This window comes from Xiphophorus couchianus, chromosome 6 (assembly GCF_001444195.1).
Source record: "Xiphophorus couchianus chromosome 6, X_couchianus-1.0, whole genome shotgun sequence".
NCBI lineage: Eukaryota > Metazoa > Chordata > Actinopteri > Cyprinodontiformes > Poeciliidae > Xiphophorus > Xiphophorus couchianus.
Genome location: NC_040233.1, coordinates 24,820,708 through 24,842,244, shown reverse-complemented (window position 1 = coordinate 24,842,244; position 21,537 = coordinate 24,820,708). Strand labels below are relative to the sequence as shown.

Genomic DNA, 21,537 nt, shown 5'->3' with positions numbered 1-21,537 from the left:
CACACTCAATAGCGAACTACAAGTTCCGCAGGAAAACTAAACATATATTTACAGAACAAAACACTCACCTTGTTCCCTCATCAACCAAGCGCCAATTAACTGATTGTCTACACCTAAATTACAATTACTCCGTAATTATCTCTTTCGCTCCGACCCGTGCGCGCTCTCTCTCTCTCTCCGCTATGACCGAGCAGTTAATTGTCTAGTTTGTCACCTTCCGTTCCAAGCCCTTTCACAATAAAAGTATAGACTGTCATGTCAACAAATACTCCTTATTTACATGAGGAAACACAAAATACTAGTAAGGTCATTTACACTCCCACCAAATCATTAGAGCTTAACTAAACAAATGGAGCGATAATGACTTCCTAAAGAAGAAATGACCTGTGACCTTTAACCTCTATGAAATCACAATACATAGGAAAGAATGCAACTTAAACTATAGAGTATAGTTAAACAGTCTCTAATAGTAGAACCAATTTCTGCACTGGGAGTTCCACTATAGAAATTTTACGGGAACATTGTCCTTTCTCCATCTTCCGTTCTCCAAAGCGAATCCTTACTTTTCTTACAAGTCCATCTTTATCAGTTACTATGTCCATTACACGTGCTAATCTCCATTCATTGCGAGGTAAAACGTCCATCTTCTCCATGACAACATCTCCAACCTTCAGGTTTCTCTTCGGAGTTTGCCATTTCTGCCTTGTTGCGATGTTGGATAGATACTCTTTTCCAACGTGACCAAAACTGCTCTGATAGGTACTGCACTTGCCGCCATCTTTTCCGTGCATAAATGTCTTCCTTGATGAATTTACCTGGAGGGGACAGGGCTGCCTTTGATTTCATGGTGAGCAGGTGATTTGGGGTCAACGGCTCTGGGCTGTTTGGGTCACTGAGGTTATCCACTGTAAGAGGTCTGCTGTTCACAATCGACATTGCCTCATAAAAGAATGTCCTTAAAGATGCGTCATCCATCCTGCCTGACGAAAGTGAAGCTGTCGAGCGCAGAATGTTTCGAACCGTCCTGATTTGCCTTTCTCACACACCTCCTGCATGGCTTGAATGAGGCATGTGCATTTTGAAGTCACATTGCTTCTCGGCCAGAAATGTGGTAATGCGGTTAGAGTCCACTTGTTTTAAAGCTTCCTGCAGTTCATTTTTAGCTCCGACAAAGTTGCTTCCTTGATCACACTTTATCTCACTGACTGCTCCTCTTATGGCTATAAAACAACGGAGCGCATTGATAAATGCGTCTGTAGTAATATCGTCTAACATTTCTATGTGAACTGCTCTGCAACAAAGACAAGTGAAAAGAAGTCCATAACGCTTGTGCACCTTTCAAGCCTGTTTGGTTAGAAAGGGACCAAAACAGTCCATTCCACAAAATGTAAACGGTGGCGATGGCTCTAAGCGCACTGTTGGTAGATCAGACATTTTCTGTTCCTCTGTTCCTCTTCTGAGTCTGCGACACTTTACACATTGGTGTATAAAGTTTGCTACGGCTTTGTTGATGCCAGGAATCCAAATTCCATTTGACCTGATCTCATTGATTGTCATTCCTTTCCCTTGGTGTTGCACCTTACTGTGGAAATGAGCAATTAGTAGCTGAGTGACATGGTGACTCTTTGGAACTAATACTGGATGTTTCAGTGAGGAAGAGAAAGAAGCATCCTTTAGCCTTCCTCCCACCTTAAGGAGTCCATCACTGTCAAGAAAAGTGTCCATTTGAAACAGCTTGTTTTTGTGAGGGAGTGCCTTTCCATGTTTAAGCATCTTTATCTCCTCTGCATATTCATTTGCTTGTACGTCCTTTAGAATAACACATTTAGCATTTTGTCTTTCTTGTGCTGTGCTATGACCTGTTGTTTAATCTCTCTTGGCACAGCGAATCAGTCTAGCAATGGCTTGAGTGGCTTTGTACCAAGAAGAAAATTTTGTTAGCTTGTCTGCCTAACCTTTCTTCTCTGTTTTGAAAGTGTTCAGCGCACGTGCCCTTTTAACCTCTGGATCTCCAAGTGGTAAGTTCATGTTGATCTTTGCAGCTGAAGGGATTTCTTTGTCCCACAGAAACTGTGGCCCTGTGAACCAGTCTGATGAGATGAGCTCACCTGCACTAGAACCTCTGGAGGCAATATCTGCTGGATTTTGCTCAGAAGAAACATATCTCCACTGCTGAGGGGTGCTGTTGAGCCTTATCTTTTGAACTCGATTGGAAACAAATGTGTGAAAACGGCGCGCTTCATTATTGATGTAGCCTAAAACTACCCTAGAGTCCGTCCAGAAATACTCATTAATCTGTGTCAATCCAAGCTCATCCTTTAGCATGTTGCTTGCAGTAATGGAGACAACAGCAGCTGTTATAGTTCAAGTCTTGGTATTGTTGTTACCTTAATAGGAGCAACTCTGGTCTTTGCTGTAACTAAATCACAATGCACCTTATCGTCTTTGTTTACATATCTTAAATATGAACACTGACCATAACCATATGAACTTGCGTCAGAAAAATGATGCAGCTCAGTTTTTACTATTTGACCAAAGTCTTCAGGAACATAACAGCGTGACAGAGTGATTTTCTCCAAGTTCTTCAAGTCATCTTTCCAGTTATCCTACACTGGCTTTAGTTCACAGGGAAGGGGATCATCCCAGCCTGTGCCTTGTTTGCATGTCTCTTGAAGCACCCTTTTGCCTGTGAGTACAAAGGGGGAGATGAATCCCAATGGGTCGTACAAAGATGCAACCATAGATAGAATGCCATGCCTTGTATCAGGTTGGTCATTAGGTCGAAAGCAAAACCTTAGTGTGTCTGAGTCAATGTGCCAGTGAATGCCCAACGCTCTTTCAAGTTTGGAGTCATTAAACGCTAGGTCACATGCTTGCTGTGGAGAGGCACGTTCAGATGGTGGAATGCTTTCTAACACTGTTTTATCATTACTTACAAACTTGTGTAGTCTGAGGCCACCTGAAGCACAAAGTGTCTGAGCCTCCTGGGCGAGCTGAATAGCTTCCTTGATGCTTGAAGTACTTGTTACACCATCGTCGACATAGAAATCTTTCATTATGAACTGAGATGCAAGGGGAAACTGTGTCTCGTTTTCTTTTGCAAGATGTTTTAATCCATAATTGGATGTACCACCTTTCTCCTTCTTTTGCTTCGTTGTGAACTTCCTCTGCATCACCCTTCTCTATGACTTCATCCATAAACTTTACATATTGCTCCTTGTATCTTTGGTCTTTTGACAGTTTGTTTTTGAGGCTTTGAAGCCGCACAGTGGCCATTTGCTTACTGTCTGGTAACAGAGGTCTCTCCTTAAATGGAAGTGGCATTTCATAATGTCCTTCATTGTTTTTATAAATGCCTTCCTTTAGTGTATTCAGAAAGAGAATATCATCTTGAGACACTGATTTGTTATCCTTGTTATCATCCTTAAAGTCAGACTCAAGAATCTTGAGTGCATCAGTGGGAGTCATTAAAGGGAGTTCTTTGACTCTGACTCTGTGGCACACAGTAGATAAGCTAAAAGAGTCATTGTGAGATGATGTGGGGCCTACAATACTCCAGCCCAATGCTGTGCAGACAGCATAGGGTTCACCTTCTCCTCCTAAGATGACCTGCCTTGGCGCTAATGCCTTGGAACAGTTGTAGCCAATTAAAAGCCCAACTTCACATTCTAGCTATGGTGGAATCTCATTCGCCATTACCTTTAGATGATCCCATTGCCTTGCCGTTTCACAGGAAGGAATGTGAGAGCGGTTAACTGATATACAGTCTTTAGTGTAAGCAGGAGGGAGTTCAATTATTTCTGAGGAGTTGTAGCCTCTCACTTTGAGACCTGAAACACGCTCGCTTGGCACAACTGCATCTTTACCAAGCATTGTGGTGAGTCTTAACCTTATTGGGGTTGACTTAGCTTTGAGATTGTTAGACACGTCTTGGTCAATGAATACTGTATCACTTTGGGTGTCCAAGAGTGCATAAATAAGCCTTTCTTCATCTGGGTGTTGCTCTGAAGAAACCCATACTGGTACAATCATAGAAGTGCTTACACATTGTTCATTGGTTTCTGCATTGAGAGACAGGGTTGTTGCAGCCTGTTCTGTACTCATTTGAATTTGGTTTGTCTGTGCTTTGTCACTGTCATAGTTAAAGTCGTGCAGACAGGTAGGGTGTTTTTTCTTGCACATTTCACATGCAAGTCGGTAACGACAGTCCTTTGCGCTGTGTCCGGGTTTGAGACAATCGTAACAAAGTCTTTTATCTTTTATGTATTTTCTTCGTTCCTCAAGTGATTTGCCTTTGAACTGAGGACAACTGTGAAGCTTGTGTCCGTTGTCTTGACAGAGCATGCATGGTGGTTTAATATTTGATCTTTTTCTTGTGCTTTCCGTTTCTGTTACAACCTGCGTATGGAGAACACTGGAGGTGGGCCTTTTTTCTTTCTGGTAAACTTTACTGGTGATTTTGGTGAAGTCTGTTGAGTGGAGAGCCTGAAATGACGTGATTGGATTGCACACAATCTCAGCTTCAGAAGACATGAACTCAGTAAAGTGCCTTAAACTTGGAAACCTCCCATTTTCTTTCATATACTGAGTGGCCTGACGATTCCACCTTGCAGCTGCCCAGTTTGGTAATTTTTGAACAAGTTTTTGGTTCACCTCACAATCATTGAGAATGCTTAAACCTTCTATGTGTGGCATAGCTTCATGACATGTTTGAATGAAGTCAGCAAATGCTCTAAATCCTGCAGAATCATTTGTTTGTATCTTTGGCCATTTTGCCAGTCTTTCTCTGTATGCTTTCTGTACAATAAATGGATGTCCATACCTTTGATTGAGGCGTTCCCATGCATCCTGGTAAGCATCACTGTCATTTCTGTAGAAGATGCCATCAAGCGTTTGTCGAGCTGAACCACCTACATATTTCTTCAAGTAGTGCAGCTTGTCTGCAGGTGATATGTTCCTTTTATCAATGAGAGCAGCAAATGAAGCTTTCCACTCGATGAACTCTATTGGGTCACCTGTAAACGTGGAAGGCTCGGGCATTGGCAGTCTGTTCATGGTGACACTGTCCTGTAATGCTTGTGCTAAATAAAGAACATCTGCTTGTGGAGGTGAGGTGGACACAGTGTTGCTATTAGGGACTTGAATGGGAGCAAAAACTATGGAAGCCTTCTGAGCTGCTCTGGTACTGTCAACATGAACACTGCTCTCACTCTTTATCTTCTGGTCATAAGTTATTAATCTAGCTCGAGCAGCCTTTAACTCTTTTTCAGCCTTTAATCTCTCTAACTCACGTTTTTGAGATTCTAGCTCCTTTCTCTGTCTTTCCTCCAAAAGTTGAATCCTTTCTCTTTGTTTTCCTTCTTCTAATAACACTTCATACTCTGCCTCCTTGGCCGCCAACTCTGCTGCAGCCTCTGCTCTCTTTACAGCTACTTCTGACCTTGCAGAGTTTGAATTACTGGCAGCTGAGCGTTTACTTGAGTGTGTGATAGAAGAACTGTAAATGGATTGAGCATAGTCTGAATTAAGAAGATCACGTAGACGTGCCTTCACTTTCCCACTGTCATAGTCATCTATGCCTGAGAGTCTTTCATATGCAACTCTGATAATGTCATTGGTGACTGCTTCGCACGCATCTATAAGTCGCCTTGTGTCACTGCAGGGAGTAATGATTTCCCTTATTTCTGTATATAAGTTTATGACACCATCTCTTTCCTTTTCTAAGATGTCCATGAGTGAAGCAATTTGACTGTTTGTTATGTCTCCTTTTAATTGCTCTCATGCCGTACGTACTTGCCTTTTCCATTGATCATAAACTTTGATTATATGTTTTTCCTTTTTGTGGGCTTCCTCCTCCTGATATGCTCGCATCTTTTCTGTGGGCTTCCTTTGACGAACAGAGCATGGAAGTTCCTCTTCCTCGTTGACAGGTAGGTCCTCTGTGTACTCTGTTTCCTTTTCAGATGCTTCCATGCTGAGGACAGGGCGTTACTGTTGACCATCAAATCCCAGAATACCTTACTTGGAGCCGTGCAGCTGGAACCTTAATGTGGCTTTCACTGGGACCTTGGTGCTGAGAGTGGGTTGAACTTCTTAGCTCGGGGTGAAGCTCTTCTCAGCTTGGGTCAAGCTCTTACTGTAGCGTCCCAGTTGAAAGGATGGTCTCTCAAACTGATGGTTCACAGTCCTTTATTTTACAGCCTTTGTGTGTGAACACACCGTAAGAGCTACAAGATATACAAATAAAATACCATTAGTAACTCAAACAGTGTTGTTCTAACCTTTTACCTTAACATTGAATCTTTTACCTTATGTAATTTTTCATGCTATAATTATGTGTTACAATACACGTATTTATTAACTCTTAACATCCCTGTGTCATGAAATAAAACAACGTATTTCAACTGTTGACGGTTGACCAAAGAATATTAGCACCATCTAGTGGCAAAACAAAACCGTCACACTCAATAGCGAACTACAAGTTCCGCAGGAAAACTAAACATATATTTACAGAACAAAACACTCACCTTGTTCCCTCATCAACCAAGCGCCAATTAACTGATTGTCTACACCTAAATTACAATTACTCCGTAATTATCTCTTTCGCTCCGACCCGTGCGCGCTCTCTCTCTCTCTCCGCTATGACCGAGCAGTTAATTGTCTAGTTTGTCACCTTCCGTTCCAAGCCCTTTCACAATAAAAGTATAGACTGTCATGTCAACAAATACTCCTTATTTACATGAGGAAACACAAAATACTAGTAAGGTCATTTACATTATTAAACATTTCAAAAGCAGAATAAATAACTTCTGTATAAACCAAATGAATCCTTGTCAGTGCAAACTTTGTATTTTTCAATTATGTGATTCTGATTCCACAGCTGAACCTGAATTGGCGGCATAAATTTATGACCTGCTGCGTTATACACTATAAAAAAAACCTCTGTAAATTTATGGTAAAAAATGGTAAAATTCCAACAGTTACTGACCATAATATCCAAAATATTTTATTACCATAGAAAATACATGGAATTACCTTAACTCAATAAACATATATTTCAAGTGATTTTGACAGTCATGAAATGTAGAAAACACAGAAATATGTTGTAAAAATAAAAGTAATTGTAAAATTCATAGAAAAATATTGTAATATTGCCAGCAGTTAATTACCCTAAAATTAACGGTACTAATCGGCCAAAACTACAAATGTTGTTGATATTTATATCTACAATATAAAACTGTAAACCAGACTGTAAAAGTAATTTTCACAAAGAATAGAATGCTGGTGTGATATTTTGGTTTCTTTTTTAATAATGCCTTTTATACACCAAACTGAAATCTTAAAGGTGAACCAGGGATCGCCAGATAATATGGGGCCCTAGACAGAATCATGATTTAGCCCCTCGGCCCCCTCCTACTAAGAACCTCAGCATCTCTAATCGTGTTTAAATATAGATTTAGTGAAGTCTATGATAAGGAGCCCAGGTTAATTGGCCGAGTATAAAATCAATCACTGATTATTGGTTATTATTTGCTGTGAGGTTTTTATGAACAAACCCAGCAGAGATTACAACAAACACAAAGATTACACCATATTGTAGCCATGGTAACACAAGAATCAAACTATCAAGATGATTCTTTAAACTTTACAAAGTAAACTTCCTAATTAAATCCTAAATATACTTTTTTTTTCTCAGCTGAATGCATTAAATAAAATTTAATAACATTGTCATTCTCAATAAATAAATGCTACAGGTTTAGATCTATGATCTGTGTTACAATTCAACCATTTATAGGGGCCCCTGAATGTCTGGAGGGCCTGACCAGCAGCTACTGAGTTTTCTTTGCCTTGATGTCTCTCAACCTTATAATTCTAGATCTCAGAGGTGCTAATATCAAAACATGACGTAACGCTAACACCTTTGAGCTTTATTGATCTATAGAGCAGTCTGCAGCCAAGTTGTTGTAGAGGTTCAACAGTCAGATATTATTAATGCTTATTTAGTAAAATAGCAGCAATTTTGCTTATTTCATAACATTTGCTCTGCATTGTCCCCATATGATGACAATGATATAGTATGATCCTATTAAATTCTCGATTAATATGCGTTGTTGTTATGTTGTTGTGGGGTGTTTTAAGATCTTGATCAATGTGCCCCTTTTTAATTTTGAGCCCCTGCCCCTCCAAAGGTCTCTGCACGGCCCTGGTGGGGACATGTCCACCCAGTCCTTCAGGAAGTTACGCCTATGCTTTTACTTGACCTTGTTATCGCTACACTTCCCCCGAGTAAAATTTCTAGATACTCTGAACACTGTGACTCCACTGAATAAAAACAAGCTTGTTTGAACCAAATATTCACCGGACACACCTGCGGTTTTTGTTTCATAAGTTTCACGTTTTGATATTTAAAATACCAACATTTTTACATAACTGCATATTTTGGTCTGTCTGATGACGTCATTTTTACATATTTATTTATGTTTTGATCCGTTACTATATGAGGAGCTGATCTTAACTCATGAAAAAATTTAAAGTGTGTAGCTGTAATATGATCATTTAAAACAGTTAAATTCTGTGTTCATGCAGCACTTTGAAATAAACAATGACTTCTCATTGGGTTTGGGCATCATTTTTAATTTAATCGACTATGTCTTATATCACAAAGAAAGTCTTTAAAAATGCAGACTAGAATTTCTGTATAGAAACTGTACACAAAAAGCAAGGCACTGTGTTTTCTCTCTTTATGTTTAAACTCGCCTCAGTTCAGCCACAGCAGCAAAGTGGATCCGGAGGCAGCTTTTGTTTTTCTCTGCAACAACCGATGTTCGTCTTTACAAGGGTACAAAGTCGCTTACACTCACATTTACAGCAAGAAACTTTAGTCACACAAACATTATATACAGTCGCATCGCGTACACCCAGCCACAGCATGGCACTCCGACAACAAGCTTCTAAAGTTTTTCCTTCCTCAAGTGACGACTTCAGTGATGGGAAGAGAGCTTAAAGACCACAAATGAATCACAGCGAGGATTTTTTTTAACCTGCTCATAAACCACACAGATTTAATTCTGTTTAATACTGACACAGCTGAGGAGAAAAACACTCGTCTTCGGTTTAATCTTTCATGTAGGATTTTTGAAAATGATGTCTTCTGGTATTCCTGTCTCAGATTTCCACTTCTTCTTGCCATCTTCAGTAAAAAAAATAAAATAAAATAAAAGTGCTTAAAACAGTCCTTTGGCCTTCTTTAGGTTCACTTGCTTCCACCCTGGTAAACGTTCGTAGTCCTCTCTCTTCATTTCCAAGCCTTTCTGCAGACAGAGACAGAAAACTGGTGCTTCAGAATAACTTTCAATTCTGCTGTAAGTGGATCAATATGAATATAACCCAGAATGACATTAATGCTGCTGTATTAATGCAACTTTAATAACATATTTTTATACATTTGTTAAAACCATAACCATGTTGTGATAGTATGTCATGACACTGTGCAGGAGTATACCAATAAGGAATTTCTCACCAAACATAAGCATCTAATTGGTTAAACTTCCTAATAAGTCTAGTTCAGACCAATCATGTCAGCTACAGCAGTGTTAGTCTCGCCCACCGACTTTGATGGTTGACATATAAAATAAATTCATAATCTGCTGCAAAAGGGAACAAAAAATTATTTATTTGCCATTTTCTTATAACTAAAGTGCATATTTTTCTAAATACTATTTTTTTAATTAATCATTATTAATTTAAACAATTCAAGGCACTTTAAAGTCACTCCTTAATGTATTCACTGATTTGTGGCCCTTTTGGCCCTCCACAGTAAACTGAACTGTGCACTGTGTTTCATTACTACATGATGTAACTCGTAGTTTTTATCATGTAACTACATCATGTAACACGTAGTTACATGTGTTAGAGCTTTATCTTAATTTTCTGTTTGATTTCAAAATTTCTGTTTTGATTTTTTGCGGGTTTTCTCGTTCCACTGCCAGGGTTGCAGATGTCCTTTGTCTCCCCCTGGTGGTGAAACTGATCCTCGCGTCACCACCTGTTTACCTTAGTAATTACCCTTTCAGTGCTCATCACTGATTGGTTTGATGCTTGAATTTTTGAGCTCAGTCCAGTTTCACCTAGGCCGCCCATGACTTCGCAACTCAACGTCAAATAAATTCAATTCATAGCAAATTTTAAAACAATAAAAGTTGAACAAATGGCTTTACATTTGTCCCGAAGAAACAAACAAATACACAGTAAGAGCAAATGTAAAGAGCCAGAGGAATAAAACAGAAAAGTTACAAGAATAAACTGTTCATTTGCACTTAGGACGGTTTGTGTCTCACTAACCTCATAGGCGGAAATTTCGGATTGCAGAAATGTTGGTCCGTTAACAAAGGCTGCATTCCATTTAGAGTTCTGGTTTTGCACACATTCTACCAAACAACCACATGCACAGATGCAGACATGGAATGAAGCCCTTTTTAACAAAGCTCTGATTTTTATTTTTTATTTTTACTTGTTCAGGTCAAAATATCTGGACTATCAGTTACTGTTGAAGTATTACTTTTTGCACCTCTACTTTTAAGAGTAATTTTTCAATTTTCTTTATCATGTAAACTATATGCACACTGTAAAAACAAAATCTTACCAAGTATTTTTGTCTAGTTTCTAGTGTAAATATCTCTACACTGGAAATAAGATAAAAAAGAACAACAACTTACAAGTAACTTTTTAACAAGATGCTGGCAGATTTTCACTTGTAACATGGAGGAAATGTCTTGCTTTAAGTGAAATAATCTGCCAGTGGACCTAGTACTTTTTAAAATCAATATTAAGGAATTGTTGACATAAAAACAAGCTCCTATATCTTGATGAAAATGTGCCTAAAAGTTTGTTTAGTCTTATTTCAAGTGTACTAAGATACTTGAACTAGAAACTAGACAAAAATACTTGGTAAGAATTTGTGTTTTTTCAGTATTGGTCAAAGCAAATAACCGTCTTCATCAACTTATGTGACAATTAAGAAGGAGTAGGAAGAAGATTTTATTTACAATTCAATATATACATTAATAAAATAAATGTTTCATAAAGGTCTTGTACTTTTCTACCCACTTTTAAACACTTTCTGAAATCCTTAAAAACACAACAACCAACCAAGACAACTGAGGACAAAATTAGTGTCAGATGTGAAATAATGATCCACGACTGACAGAAGGTGTCTGAAAGTTGTGATTTAAATATGAACATTATTACATTTCTATGTTCTGTTTGTTTTGTTTGTTGGGAAGAAACTGAAGAGTTCGAATGCTGACACACTCAGCAGACGGACATCACTCTGACTGGCATGCATTCATTCTGATGGTTTTAGTGCCTTTGCTTTGTGCTCCACAAACAGAAAGTGAGTCAAACTGTGCAGCAAGTGGTGAGTCATTAAGGTGTATTTTTACTCACAGAGAGAAGAAAAGTGTTGTTTTTGTGTGATTGACGAGAATAAGAAGAGCGAAGCAGGAGTGTTTTATCACAGCTGAACAAATAATTTCACATCAGATTTATGATTTCAGAAAACTCAGTCATAAAAGGAGGGAAAAAAATAAATTATAATGTCGCGTTTTCATAAGATTTCATATTTATTTGGTTTGCCTTCAGTAGGTTTGTTCAAATAAAAACATATTTGAACATTATATGTTAAAATAATATGTCTGTGTTCACTTAAGAGAAAACAGAAAAGTTTTTCATTTCTAACTGTTCCAGATAACAAATTCTGGATTTTTTCTTATTGGTCTTGAGATTTACATCCATGTTTCACAAATCATTAAACTGATGCTGAAGTTTGATCAAAGGGCTATTTCAAGTGTAAAATCTAGACTAAATCCAGATTATTATTCAAGTCTCCAGTTTGTGACTTGTGATACATTAAATTTGTTTGTAAAAAAAAATAGGATTGTCAGTGCTTCATCTGCAATCTAAACCACAACTAGTTTAAAAACCTCATCTAAAAAACAGAAAACCATCATTTTAAATGTCTGCAAGCTTTCTGCAGAGCGTGACGTTTTTGTCCTCATGTAGAAATGCACTGAAGAGGCAGGATTGATTTTATAAATCTACTGTGAAAAAGAAACGGAGTGCAGACATGCAGAAAGATAAAGTCCCCAGTGTGAAGAATCACATGAGCTGCTCTTACCTGAATCCACCTACAAATTAGTCTGTGAAGTGAAAGTTAGATGAAGTCAGATGAATCACATGTGGGTCCATGTTGACTTTGAAACATTTCTTGTTAAAATATATGATAATTTAGTAGTTTTTATAGGAACAAAAACAGTCAATCTATTTCAGTTAAAGTTGTTTTACTTTGTTTAGACACTTTTGGCTTTATCAAATTAATTGATAAATTCATACCGGATTGGTTACAGAATGATTTAGTTCCATTCCAGTGTTTAACTCACGTCTTATTAAATAAACCCGGAGGTAAATGTGATATTTTTGTGTGCCAACCGACCTCAAAGTCCGTATCAGAGAGGTAGATCTCCAGGCGGAGCGGGTCGACTCCCTCTGGCAGCGGCCGGGCCTGCAGCTGAGCCAGAGGATAAATGTTCTGACAGAGTCGGGCCAACACGTCCTCCACCAGGATGATCTGGTTGCACACCTCCGCCTCCTGTAAGCAACAACGGGAAATAAGTCAGAGAAACAGTCAATAAAATGTGGAGAAAAAAAAACAACTTAATACAGTTACTTTGATACTTTAAAATAAAATGCTAACCAATCTCTGTTAAAGGGGGTCTACTATACAAAATTCACTTCCTGAATACTTTTATGCTTCCATTTGTGTCTCAACAGATCTATCCTAATCTGTTCAAGGAAGCATAATAGGTCACCGTTAAGCGTTTTTATGTAAAAGGAATAAAGTTAAAGGGGTATGAACACTTTAACACGGCACCGTAAAGAGTCTGGTCATAAAAAAAAGATATACATGTTTTTTTTTTAGTCTTACTCTCTCTGTGATTTCAGCCACGTCCTCCCTGTGCTCCCAGCTGGGGAACATGTTAGTGAAAGTGAGCGGCTCCAGACCTGCATGGATCAAATATGACTTCTGAGGCTTCTTCTCATTCTTTTCTGCAGGAAAACATCAGAACAACCGCCATAAAGTAAACAGAAGAAAAAAATTGACTTTGCAAAATCAAATGATCTACCGAGACTGAAACAGATCAAATTACAGAGGGAAAACATCACCGCATAATCGTCCTGCAAAGAAAACAGTGCATGCAGTTATGGGCGAACGTTCCTTTCTGCTCACCTTTGCAGTACTGCAGAACGGTTTCCATCGCACACTTCCTGTCTACGTCCCAGCGGATGCGGGCTGAGCCGGTGCTCTCGCTGTCCTGAGGCCACCAGCCCTGCCACAGGTAGACTTCGTGGAAGTTATCCACCAGAAACAGAGCTTTGCAGGAAAGACAAAAATAATTATGACAGAAAGTGAGGATCTGTAACATTCCTGTAAATTAAACAATTTCACTGCTTCTCAACTCATCAAAAGGAGAAATGAAATGGCTTAAATCACAAAAGCTACTTTTAAAAATGCTTAAATGAGGAAAAAAACCCCAAAAGATTGGTTTATTTCACCCATTCAGAATGAGGTTTTACCTCATTCTGAATGGGGTTTTACCTCATTCTGAGGTTTTAAGTTCTGATATGATATTCTAATATTCAGATGAAGTAAAATAAAGGATTCCTGCAGGCTGTGTCCTGGTCTCACCAGGTTGTGGAGCGTTGTACAGGTCTTCCTGCAGGAACGGCAGCGAGCTGACCAGGTCTGGAGCTCTGGACGGATGGAAGAACTCAGATGCTACGAAGTCTCCAGATGTGCTGCTCAGCTGGAAGAGCCGTGGAGTGAAGTTGAATTTACCCGGATCTGATGACAAAAAAGATTTTAGATACATTTTTTAAAAAGAAAACGATCTTATTTTACCTGCATGAGTTACATCAGCAGTCAAATTGCATAAACTGTCAATATTTAATTTATCTAAAATATTAAATCCTGCATACCTTGGAGCATGCAGTCATAAGCCTTCCTGTCTTTCCTCCCCAGCGCCTCCCAGAACCCCGGAGGCTCCGCTCCTTCGTCGCACTCATGGATGGTCACTTTGCAGCTGCTGTGAAGGCCTGCTTCCAGAGGACACCTGACAAACAGAAAAATATGAACTGGATTTAAACAGGTTGTGGATTTTTACTGAGTGAACTCCAAAATTATTCAAAAGGCATTAAAAAAAAAGGTTATCCTTACTGTTCCTTGATTTTAAGCGCAGCTGTGTTTCCAACGCTGCGAGTGTGCAGCTGAGACTTGCATCCATGCCACAGGTAGATGAGGGCTTTATTAATGTTGAGCAGGATCATGGAGGCTCTGGAGCGTAGACTGCTGCAGTGACACACCACCTCCAGCAGGTGGCCCTCCACCGGCACCTCACCGCGCACACAGTACAGACGCCACTCGGCTGAAATTTGACATAATCAGAGGTCAGTGGAGTTCTCAAAAAGAATACTGAAATAAGTGTAGCTCTACTTCAACATATTTTTACTCAAGTAAAAGTAAAAAGTATTTTGGGATTTTAAAACCAACATGAAAATAGTTCATATTAATAATAAAATCAGACAAAATAAACATATTTTCAAATCAGTTTCCTTTAATATTAAACATATTAAACTTTAACAAAACCTGCAGGTGTGTGTCTGTGTTTGGGGAATCTTTGGTTAAAATATGTTTGTTCTTTATTCAGCGAAGTTACTCACACTGGGCAGAATATTCAGAAATTTATTTACCCAAGTAAGAGTAGTGATACTTCATGATGAATTTCCCCCCTGTCCCTTAAGGGGCTCAGTATGAATAAAATATACAGACGACAAACAAAAGCTTACTCTGAGTGTTCTCCTCCTCCTCCTCCCTCTTGCCAGCATGGATGATCATCCCTCCATTAAAGCACTGCAGGAAACATGGCGGCTCCTTTCCCTGCTGTACCTGGACCTGAAATACACAGGAGTTAAAGTCCGATTTGATTTGGATCAAACACGCAGCCCATGTCGACTCTACGGCTCTACCTGAGCTCCTCTCTCCTCGCCCAGCTCCACCGTCATCAGCGCCGATGTTCCCTTCTCGCTGACGGTCGAGTTCCTGCCCTGCCAGAAGAAATAGCAGCATTTCTCCTTCCCTGGCCCGCTGCTCCTTGCTTCGGGGTTCTGCCTTCGACCCACTGGGACACATTTGAAAAAATGTCAGCAGTACTCGCTGATTTTAAGCTATAAAAAGTAACGTTTATTAAAAATATATATGTTTTTTTTGTTCAATATCTAATGCAAATATCTTAGTACACTTGAAGTAAGGCAAAACTAACTTACAAGTAACGTTTTAGCAAGATACCGGAGTTTGTTTTAAGTCAATAGTTCCTAAATATTGATACATAAGTATTAGTTCTGCTGGCATATTATTTCATTACTTAATCATGTCTTGTTATAAGTGAAATAATCGTATTAAAGATTTATTGACTTAAAACAAGCTCCTATATCTTGCAAGTTAATTTTATTTCATGTTACCAGGATATTTGCACAAGCAACTCGACCAAAAATACTTGGTAACATTTTTGCAATGCAGAAACAACAATCAGAGCCAGGAGGAGGGTCTTAATGCTGTCAATCATGCTCATGTACACACTGCACACAAACTCCCCTTTGCTCTTTGATCCCCCACACAGAGCCTGCTATGAAATTTCAGGCAAACAAATGTTTTTTTTCTTTAACAGTAAGTTGTTTCTCTGCCACTAGCACATTTAGCAGAACGTACACGAGATTGACTGACAACACCAAGACCCTCCTCCTGGCTCTGATTGGTTGTTTTTGACTGGAAACTGTACATTTCTTTAGGTGGCGATAGTAGCACTGTTAGATAGAGGAGCTTGATTTTTTCCACAGATTATCTGTCTCATAGAGAACTGTCAGGACATGATGAAAGTTTTAACAAATATGTGAAGAACAGATTTATTACAAGAGTTACATACTACACCTTTAAGAATAATTCACAGTGTTGCTTTAACTGCAGACACTGACCTGAGGTCCTAACCATGAACTTCCACTTGACCACATAGGCGTCCCCCTCATGGAACTGGCCGATGCTCTGTCGCGGCAGACGACTGTAGTCAAACTCCAGGATGTGCCAAACGTCCACAGAGGCAGTGCTGATCTCCTGCAGCCTCATGAGGTCCTCCGACTCCACCGGGCCGTAGCCCCGGCCCACGTTCATCCCGTCCAAGATGGTGCTGATGGGCGTCTGGAGGAGAGGCAGCATCAGGGACGTGTCGTAAGGTCGACACTCACGTCCTGGAGCCTCCTGAGAGGAAGAAAACAAGGAGAAATTACTTAACCATTCAGAGACGTTACCAAGAAGAAAACTGGTGTTTTCTAAAGTGTTTAGGTCAGAGGTCAGCAATCTGCGACTTTTTAGTCCTTCCACATTGACTCTTAATAACTTTGGCAATCTTATGTCATGTAACATTTGCCGCAATAAAGTTTATTAGGAACACTTTATTTGAAGGGTGTCCATAAACAGACATGACACTATTGAATTTTTCAAGAACATTTTTCAAGAATGTATTTGGTAAAGTTGACACTTTTAATGAACTTTAATACAAGTTTTAATTCCACTTTGCATTAAAAATGTCATTATTTACCAAGTAATGCAAACCTGACACTTTTAAAGCACTTTGAATGACACGTTTAATGCAACCTTGCATTAAACGTGTCATTATTTACGAAATGACACTTTATGACAACAGTCATAAACATTCATGAAAACTCCTTCATGTTCATGACTAATGTTATGTCATGTTTATGGCAGCGTCATGTCCGAATTATACACATCCCTTCAAATAAAGTATTACCTGTTTTATAGCTGGGCTGAAGGTAAAATTGTTCTTTTTATTATAAAGGTTAAGTCTTTAATTCTTGTCTGACTGTTTTTGGCAACATCTGCTTAGAGTAAACGCCACAGTTAAGACAACAGATAAAAACGTAAACGAGTCAAAGTGAGACGAAAAACGAACCTTCTGCTCGATTACAAACTCAACTCCTTCTTTCAGCGTTGGCGACTTCACTTCTGTCCAGTCCGTGAACTTTTCTTTGAACAAGATGGTTTCATTGTGCTCAGTGAGTCTGCCAAATATGGCCCAGTCAGGACGACCCTGGCCCTTCCTGTGGACCAAAAACACAGCAGACATGTAAAAAACTAATATCACACACTGAGACAGACAACAACAACAAACTACAAAACTAAGCAGTTGTGAAAGGGGTCCAAGCCGTCCTTATCAAGTCCAGCCTGACTGGAACCTGTCCCGTTAAACCTGCAGGTCAGTTTCAGGGTGTTTGCCATCTTATAGAAATGATGCAGGGATCATATTTAGGTTTGGCTTTAATTTTTAGTAGGGCTGAAACAAATAATTGCATTAATCATAATGAATTGATTAGTGAAATAATTGTCAACTAGTTTAGTTATCAATTAATTGTTAACTGGGGTAGTCAGACTGAAGAAAGGCAATTTCCTGAAAAAACAACACAAGTAATTAAGCCAAAACTGTACAAACTATATATGCATTTTGTATTTGAGATAAAAACACCTTTGTCTGTAAATATGTTTCACCCAAAACTTCTTAGGTGCCTTAATTTTAGCTTCACCCGGTTCAAATTCACTAAAGGAATGCTATGTTGTCGCATTTTAGGAAATAAAATGTTTATTTTCTTTTCAAAAAATACATTGAATTATATGTTTACTTGTATATTTTATTGTATTTTTAGATTGTATAAAAAAAAGCTTAAGTGGTAAAGTTAAAAATCTGTAGAGTGTGCCAATTTTTGTTATACAATGAATCGTCAGAATAATCAATTAGTTGCAGCCCTAATTTGTAGTATAAGTTTTATAATGAAGCTTATGAAAAAAGCAAAAGGAGAACACGGGGTTCCTAGCTTATCTGCATGTTAGATGTGTTGCAGCCCTAATTAGCAAGCACTAACCTGGGGATGAGCGCGTTGCAGCCTCCGGGATCGAGGGGGTTGATGTCGCAGCAGGTGTAGTCAAACGTCCCGTTCCACAGGTGCTTGGCGAGCTGAAAGGCCACCTTCCTTTGTGCTAGGGTCACTTCTTTTCCGTGCCACACATACACCTCGCTGCCAAAGTCAAACACCAACACCTGCAGTGCACAGAGCGAACACAAAGCGATCCAGTAAACTAACCCTGTGCAGCTGCCGTGTGGTTTAATAAAAGCAATGCAACATGAAAGCAAATATTCACATTATCGTCTGTTGCTTACAGTCTACTACATACTTACTTTATGTAATTAAATCTGCAGAAAATAAATTAAAAGATCCTTTAAAAACATTTTCCACACAGAAAGTTCAATCCGACAATTTACTAAAACTCAGAAAGGTCTCAAAAGAAACAAAGATATAAATTATTTCAAACATGTTTCATTCATGATCTGTAGTTAGGACACAACAGACTTAGAAATCCTTGTAAATGTTTTTATATTTAGTTACCAGTTTGAAATTTGTTCTAAAAGAGATGCAAGAAGAATTGACGTAGAATTCACATCTGTGATCAGAGGTCACCAACTTTTATATCTGAAGAAGGTAAAAATGCATGTTAAAGCTATTAGTTTTAGATATTTATTTTTTAAATTTTCCAACATTTTCAGTTTTTTCTTTTTCCATTCTTATCCAGACCTGAATTTTATCACAAATCACTTCTACACTTTTTAAAATTGCACCTTGCCCGTGTACTTTTCTTAAGAGACAACTCTGCAGACTAAAACAACATAAATTTACCTTTAGTTTTTCACATGCAGTCATAAACCAATAAAATTTATATTAGTCTTGTTATAAGACAAGAGAAATGTTAAATCATCAGTTTACCTCCTTGGGTGCAAGCAGGCAGGTGTGAGGAATCTTCCCCCACTCCTCATCATCGGGAACCAGTTTGTCGTCTACCAGTCTGAAGATGCAGTTGGTTTCCACAATGCCACTCTCAAAGCGCTCATCCTCCTCTGGTGGACCTGCCGCTGTGGGACAAATAGAGATAAAAACAAAATACAAATGAGTAATCAAGTGATTTAAAAATAAGCATCTCGTATTAATTCTTCTGCCTGAAGTCTTACATTTATAAGACATCTGTCCACCCAGGACTGTCCAGAAGTGCTGTGCATCAGAACCCTGTGCGTTAACAACTTCATCGATGGTTTGCACCTGACTTGCCCTGCAGCCCATGTCCTTATGCGTCTGGATGAACGTGGCTAAGTCCATTGCCTACACACAGACAGAAACAAATTCCCCCAAAAACGTCAGAAGGTGATGTGAGAAAGTATTTCTGAACTTATAAACAAACCAGATGAATAAGAAAAGACTTGGGTGACTGCAGCTAAGCATAATGTGGTAAAAATGCTGTTGATCACCAGGAAAAAAGGAAAAACACAAATGAAAGTGTTCATAAGAGGGAATGAATAAAGTGGATCTACGTTCATCAGAGTTTGTCAACAGTGACACCACAGAGCAGCGCACTGCTTACGAAAGTAACAATGGAAACCGCCGTTTATTGATCAATCTTAAAGTTTACACAGCAATAAGAACCAACAGAATTGTCACAAGATCATAACACAAAGGAAGCTAGTAAAAAAGAAAGCACAACTAATAGCAACGACTCTTTGTGGAGCATTGACTGCAACTTCTGCAGGGAGGTCTGCTTGGATGTGTAGTCAGAGCCAAGAATGGTGGGATTGTGATGTGAAATTATCTTTCATAATCATAATTTTCAGCCATTGTTTACGTCCAGATTTACCACATTTGCCCTTTTCTGGTGCAGAATTATGATGCATGTCTCACATCAATGACATAAGAGCTGAATAAAATTCAACATGACTGTTCAGACTGCAGTTGCTTTGAAAGCAATCGGATACGTTGTCGAATTAGCAAAGGCAGGATTTTTTGGGGTAAAAAAATCGGGTCACATTTGTTTGAACGCAGACAAAGTATCAATGTGAAGAATGGAATGAAGATGAGAGGCACAATCACTGATTAATAATTTTTGTTTAAATATGAGAATTGCAGCAGTACTTCCGACCAACCAAACAGAGCAACGATACTCACTTTAGCTTTCTCAATCACATTTGAGAACTCTCCTATCCAGACAAAGCAGTGCTCTGGTGTGACAAGCACGAAACTGTCCCCACTGTTCAACGAAGAAGCTCTGGGCTCCACTAATCTGGTCTGAACATGGCGACGACCTGCAGACAACACAATCGACATAATCAATAAATTTTTACACTAACAGAATGAATCCTGCAGTAATTTACATCTCCTGGTGTTCAAATATTGGGGTTTTGGCAACAGTACATGTAACAGATTTAAAGTGTAGCAGATAGAGATGAAAGTTATAGTTTAATGAGTTAATCTAAAGTTGATTGATCTCATCGATCCACTGATTAATTGATGCAAACATTTTATTGTGTATCGAAAGGGCTGACCATGTTTTAAATAACATAAAGAGCAAACGGTTTTCATAATATGCTGAATTAAAAAAACACATTAAATTTTAACATTATTTTGTATCAGAAGTATTAAATACACACAGAATAAACAGAAATTTTTGGTTTTCTCACATGATTAAGCTACATGAAGTTCACTACCTCACGACAGCCCTCAAAATCATTTTCTGTCGTCACATCCTGGCCGTCGTAGCAAATTAGTAATTTCTAGTTAAGAAGCTGAGCCAGCTTCGTCATGCAGCGCGGCTGAAGGTGAAACGTAAGATTTATATTTCAAAACAGAACCGCATAAAGTGCATTTAGCTCCCACACCGGATTGGATCGTTTGGATCTATTTCTCTTTTCCGCTCTGTTATGGCCGCCATCTTTAATTATGCACCAAAGGGCTCCGCTTAAGGATGACCAGGGGCGCCCTCTGCTGGATGGCGGCCAAACTGCAACAGTAATGAAGGTTTGTTAATATCTCATAGATTGGAACTAGTTTTAGTCTAAAAAGCTATTAATCGTCAGTTATCTTAATCCTCAGTAGCACAAGATGTTTTGCAGGTAACCAGAGCTTTTACCTTTAACCTGGATCAGCATGAGGTTCTTGAACGGCACTGCGCTGTTGTTGGAGGTCTGTTCTGAGATGTTGACGTTACGCAGACTCACACTGCTGAAGTTTTCTTTGCTGGCAAGACCTGCGAGAGCCGCCTCGGAGTAATCTGAGTTTTTATTTACTAAAGGGAGGGGAAAAAAGTGCTTTATTAAAATTGACAAAGTGGTTTAATAAATTTAACAAGATCCCAAGTAAACACTGCTTTGAAAATGAGTCAGAGGTGTTTTTGTACTAATTTCTGGTGTTTTAAAAAAGGCTTTCAAAATGCCTCCCATTTCCCACTGGGATTTTTATTTTTTACCTCAAAGAGTTAGAAATGAGTGAGTCATTTCTAATTCTTTCTTCTTCCTAAACTCACAGATATTCCATAAAATGTTC

At 38.8% G+C, this 21,537-nt stretch overlaps 2 protein-coding genes and 1 long non-coding RNA gene across 11 annotated transcripts in view; all 3 read right to left on the bottom strand.

Annotated features, from left to right (window-relative positions):
* LOC114146464 (acyl-coenzyme A thioesterase 2, mitochondrial-like) overlaps positions 1 to 338 on the bottom strand; it is a 48,942-nt gene extending 48,604 nt beyond the window's left edge. Inside the window, exon 1 of one of the 2 annotated variants that reach the window (XM_028020516.1) lies at positions 69 to 338. In XM_028020516.1, coding sequence (XP_027876317.1) covers positions 69 to 81 — 13 coding nt within the window. In that variant the 5' untranslated portion in view covers positions 82 to 338. The remainder of the gene's footprint in view (positions 1 to 68) is intronic. The other variant, XM_028020515.1, reaches the window with a different exon arrangement.
* Positions 339 to 6,172: 5,834 nt separating this feature from the next.
* Positions 6,173 to 7,659, bottom strand: LOC114146051 (uncharacterized). The gene is made up of 2 exons (XR_003595834.1): positions 6,528 to 7,659; positions 6,173 to 6,227 (listed from the first exon to the last, which is right to left on the bottom strand). It is a non-coding gene; the product is annotated as an uncharacterized LOC114146051 (long non-coding RNA).
* A 954-nt stretch (positions 7,660 to 8,613) lies between these two features.
* Positions 8,614 to 21,537, bottom strand: part of svilb (supervillin b) — a 52,166-nt gene continuing 39,242 nt past the window's right edge. For 7 of the 8 annotated variants that reach the window (XM_028019419.1, XM_028019412.1, XM_028019414.1 and 4 more), the window contains 16 exons: positions 21,125 to 21,280; positions 20,164 to 20,300; positions 19,179 to 19,326; positions 18,937 to 19,082; positions 18,040 to 18,215; positions 17,076 to 17,223; positions 16,084 to 16,363; positions 15,082 to 15,233; positions 14,902 to 15,007; positions 14,273 to 14,480; positions 14,035 to 14,168; positions 13,745 to 13,900; positions 13,286 to 13,429; positions 12,983 to 13,104; positions 12,491 to 12,646; positions 8,614 to 9,311 (listed from right to left, as the gene is read on the bottom strand). In XM_028019419.1, the coding sequence (XP_027875220.1) occupies positions 9,225 to 9,311; positions 12,491 to 12,646; positions 12,983 to 13,104; positions 13,286 to 13,429; positions 13,745 to 13,900; positions 14,035 to 14,168; positions 14,273 to 14,480; positions 14,902 to 15,007; positions 15,082 to 15,233; positions 16,084 to 16,363; positions 17,076 to 17,223; positions 18,040 to 18,215; positions 18,937 to 19,082; positions 19,179 to 19,326; positions 20,164 to 20,300; positions 21,125 to 21,280 (2,456 nt within the window). In that variant the 3' untranslated portion in view covers positions 8,614 to 9,224. Of the gene's footprint in view, positions 9,312 to 12,175; positions 12,198 to 12,490; positions 12,647 to 12,982; positions 13,105 to 13,285; positions 13,430 to 13,744; positions 13,901 to 14,034; positions 14,169 to 14,272; positions 14,481 to 14,901; positions 15,008 to 15,081; positions 15,234 to 16,083; positions 16,364 to 17,075; positions 17,224 to 18,039; positions 18,216 to 18,936; positions 19,083 to 19,178; positions 19,327 to 20,163; positions 20,301 to 21,124; positions 21,281 to 21,537 lie in introns of all 8 variants that reach the window. The other variant, XM_028019416.1, reaches the window with a different exon arrangement.